This window comes from Frankliniella occidentalis, unplaced genomic scaffold (genome assembly GCF_000697945.3).
Source record: "Frankliniella occidentalis isolate FOCC.00 unplaced genomic scaffold, Focc_3.1 Scaffold110, whole genome shotgun sequence".
NCBI classification, from domain to species: Eukaryota; Metazoa; Arthropoda; class Insecta; order Thysanoptera; family Thripidae; genus Frankliniella; species Frankliniella occidentalis.
The window spans coordinates 56936-60874 of NW_026267238.1; the positions used below are offsets into that span (position 1 = coordinate 56936).

The window sequence follows — 3939 nt, forward strand, 5'->3', positions numbered from 1 at the left end:
AAGGAGGGGCAGGGTGGCCGCCGCGCTGGTGCTGCACCACCCCCGCGCGGGGGAGGCTGCGCCGCCGCGGTGCAGCCCTGCGAGGGCTCGCCGAGGGGGTTGTGAGACTCCTGACGCCGCCGCTGATGTCGCGTGCCAAATGAAGGCTGTAATGGAGTGGCTTGGCGTAGCGGGACCGCCCGAGGCCTTCCCCGCCCTGCAGCCGGCGCCCCGCCCCGCCCCGCCCAGGCTCACCCCTGCCTGTGCCTGCACTTTGGAGGGGCTGCATCGCACACCCCGGGTGTACCCAAACTGGTCAAACGGAAAACTGGTCGAAAGCAGAGTTTTGGAAAGTGGTCGAGGAAACTGGTCGAGAAAACTGGTGTCTTGAAACGTGCATCCATCTTTCATTTTGAAAAAAGGGAATCAGTGTAATTCCTACTCAAACATAAACAGTTTCCTGTGCACGGAACGCAACAACAGCCAACATGCCCAGGGAGGGAAGTCTGAGGCGAGCTTCGGAGTCTCCCCGAGTGCAATCCGGAAGTGACGTCATAAAATGGCCCTGCGAGTGAAGTATACTCTCGACTCCGATCGCCCTCGCGATAGCTCGAAGTCTTGAAGGGTGTAGTGCAAATAACGGTAGTGGATCGTGACGTCATTGATCGTTTGATGTCATTTGAATCGAGTATGAGGAGTTTTCGTTGCCTGTCTGATGTTATTGATGTTATTCGGATTTTATGATTTTATGTGAACTTAAGAATAGTGTTTGAATTTTCGTCGTTGTTGTTTAGATTGTGAAAGATAATCATCCAAAACATTCATGTCTCATTCGTTTGGCGCGAACTCATGGTCATGGACATACGGTGATCGTTAAATCCACTTGTTTTGCTAACTAAGCAATGTTGAGTCGCATTGAAAGTTTATGTGATTCTCGTAGGAATAGTGAAAATCGTAATGGTACACTAACCACATTATATGGTACGTAAGATGTTATTCAAATCTCAAGTTTTATGAAATCTCATAACCTCTATATCCCATCTCTTGTAACATGCTATTTACTTCTGATCACAATATTTCTGTAATTGTTTTATTTTTTTGTCCAAATTAGGACAGGTCTACAATTTTCTATAAGCTGACTAATCCACAGAAGATATTATTTTGTTACTTGGAGTAACCTAAAATAATTATTGTGTCGTTTTCAATGAGCGTTGAGATGTGCGCTGGGAATTAGTGTGAGGATCCATTAACTCCTTTTCAATCAAGGAAAATGAAGTTGTGTCTGCAGAAATTATCAGGACAGGTGTGTTGTGCATGTTTGTTTGACAGAAGGGGCTGAGTAACCTGCGATGTGCTCTGAAGTAATTACTTTAAATTTGTTCTAGGTGCAATAAAACTCAAAAGGTCAAAGTTTGTTTGTGTTTGTGGAGAGAAGGAGATTGTTTAAAGCAAATCAAGCTGTGTACAGTGTCACAAGGTAAAAGTTGGACTGTTATTATATATGAATTTTGTATCATGAAGGTTATGTGTGTTATAACTGAAATATTTCCATCAGGTGTACAAAAGGTAGATGTCAATGTTGATCGTACTTCAAGTCTATGGATAGATAGGGCATATTGAGAATCAAACATGTTTGCTGGTTGTTTGGTTTGTAGAAAGGTTCCCAAGTGCAAACCATGTGTATCGGAGTGTGTGTAGCCTGTGGGTCTTGCCTTCTCTCATCGTTTAGTGTGACTGTAAGTACATAAATGCCGTTTTGAATAAATAGATGAAACAAACATCTGTTTTCCTCGTTGTTAGAGCTGAGAACTCTTGATGTCATTGTGCTTGTGAAAGGAAAATTATTCTTGACTTTATCGCTGCAATAAACTACTTGTCAAATTATTTTTTCTTAAAATTTTTAAAAGCTGTAAACAATATTTTCTGTTTTCATAATTATTGTATGTGCAAAGTGATAAGAAAGTTGGTGTCTATGGTACTATATTGATTTAGCAATAAAGTAAAGGAGTTTAACTTATTTTTCATTAAAATTTTACTTGGTTTTATTTTGTAAAAAATGAATTTCTGAAAGTATTCTTAAATTGACGAATGGTGACTTCTTGCTCAGATTGTCTGTCACTCAGCCGTGGCTTAAAGAGGGGGAAATTCCCGAAATATTTGCCTAAACTTTTTATTTATTTTACATCTCAGACCCTCAAAAAGAAATTCTTACAGCTTAAATAGTCATAACTAGGAAAAATTTTCATTAAGCTGAATGAATACCCAGACAGAAATGCCATATCTGGGTAACATATAAAAGGCAAGGAAGAAAACTAGACTATAACCAATAGTTCAGCAGTCAAAAAATTTTATTTCAATTTTTGCAATTTTGCTGCACTGGCTGCAGCTCTGCTAGCCTGCCTCTTAAGGCGGCGTCGCTCACTCTGGCTCATCATGGGCTCCTTGATCATGGGGCTGTCTCCTACGACAAGATGAACAATAATTAATTAATTTTAATGCCTATCAGTAATTGCTTTAAAAGAAAAAATGATGCACACCTTCACCCTCATCCTGCCCCTGCAGGTGACGAGACTGTCGGGCAGCCAGTAACTTCAGCCTCCTGCGCTCTTTCTTAGCTGCCTTTCTGTCCAGTGGCACAAAGGCTGGTGGTGGTAAAGGTGCTCCTGTTCAAACAGTAAAGATACATTATGTAGTTCTAATTTCTTCGCAGTAATGGAAACAGTATTATCTTTATTTGTTAATTTTATACGAGACCGCCACATCAACCAAAAGCAACAAACCCTAAAGTTTAGGGGATGCGTAAAATTTACTTCTTTTCACCTCCCATCAATAAACTACCAAGTCCTGGCCTGAGTTTCGACAACTTTTCGTCATCGATATCGATTTGACGTCGAATTCGTCTTTCAATTGATGACTGACTTTGCACTAAACCATACCCAGACACCTTTTATTTTTTTGTAAATTACGCGGTTCGCGCCTGTTGCGACGCAAAAGCAGAGTGCCAACTACGGCCTCGTGGGCTGTGGGAAATGAGGGAAGGGTCTGGGGACACAGCCGTCAGAAGTTGGCTAAACTGATTAGTTGTTTCGTCAACTTAGCATCCGGCGTGACAAAGTCAGATTCACTACAAGTTACCAATATTTTTTAAAACGATAATATACAAATTGACGGAGAATTGAAGTGCGCATGAGGCAGATAAAGCTTTCACACATTGTTATTGTTAATTGTGGTTTACTTCAGTGTGGCCTCTACCGGTGAACAATTAGCGCTAGACATGACATGCACGGTATTAGGTTAGGAAGTTATGAATAAAGAAGACCAAGTTATTAATTACAAATGGTCTGGCAAAAGAACAGAACGGGAACGCGTGTCGCAGATAGGGGCAGCAGTTCTGTTCTTTTTAGTACGACTAGTTATTATAATAACTGTTGGTGAACATACCGTTTTCTTGCTGTTGCAGCTCAGCAGGTTGTGGCAGTGGACAGATTGGAATTATCGGAGCACCACTGGAACTGTCAAGCCCTGAAGACAATTTAATTGCTATTGATATGACATGACATAAAAACCAATTTGTGTGTTTCATCATCAATAACAGAAAAAGGTAAGAATTCAAAAAAGTTAGGTAGAATTTAGTTGATATAGCTATATGTACTCTACATGTAAACTAACCGTTGTTTGCAGGTATCAGCCTCACCAGTGATGACTCCCACTGTTGTGGAGTTGTGTGTGGAGCAACGGATGAACAGCTTATTGTGGCTGGCTCTGAGAAAAGACTCGTGCCTAGGGAAAGATGTAGACAAGAGTTTGTTAAGCAAAAGTGCACACTACATTGACTTAAGATTCATGGAATGGATTATAGAAAAAGTCAGAATTTAAAAAGTGAGTAATCATGTTCATATATGCCTACTACATATATACCAACCTATATTTGTAGATGACTGCTCCAAATCTGGTGAATCC

At 40.9% G+C, this 3939-nt stretch overlaps 1 protein-coding gene and 1 long non-coding RNA gene across 2 annotated transcripts in view; one reads left to right on the forward strand and one right to left on the reverse strand.

Annotated features, from left to right (window-relative positions):
- Positions 1-663: 663 nt before the first annotated feature.
- On the forward strand, positions 664-1863 carry LOC113204563 (uncharacterized). Its single transcript, XR_003303316.2, has 4 exons — positions 664-960; positions 1091-1282; positions 1365-1456; positions 1535-1863. It is a non-coding gene; the product is annotated as an uncharacterized LOC113204563 (long non-coding RNA).
- A 464-nt stretch (positions 1864-2327) lies between these two features.
- The window catches only part of LOC113205545 (uncharacterized), a 4551-nt gene continuing 2939 nt past the window's right edge, over positions 2328-3939 (reverse strand). Inside the window, exons 11-14 of the mRNA XM_052270102.1 lie at positions 3649-3759; positions 3421-3501; positions 2517-2642; positions 2328-2440 (exon numbers count right to left, since the gene is read on the reverse strand). Of these exons, the coding sequence (XP_052126062.1) occupies positions 2328-2440; positions 2517-2642; positions 3421-3501; positions 3649-3759 (431 nt within the window). The remainder of the gene's footprint in view (positions 2441-2516; positions 2643-3420; positions 3502-3648; positions 3760-3939) is intronic.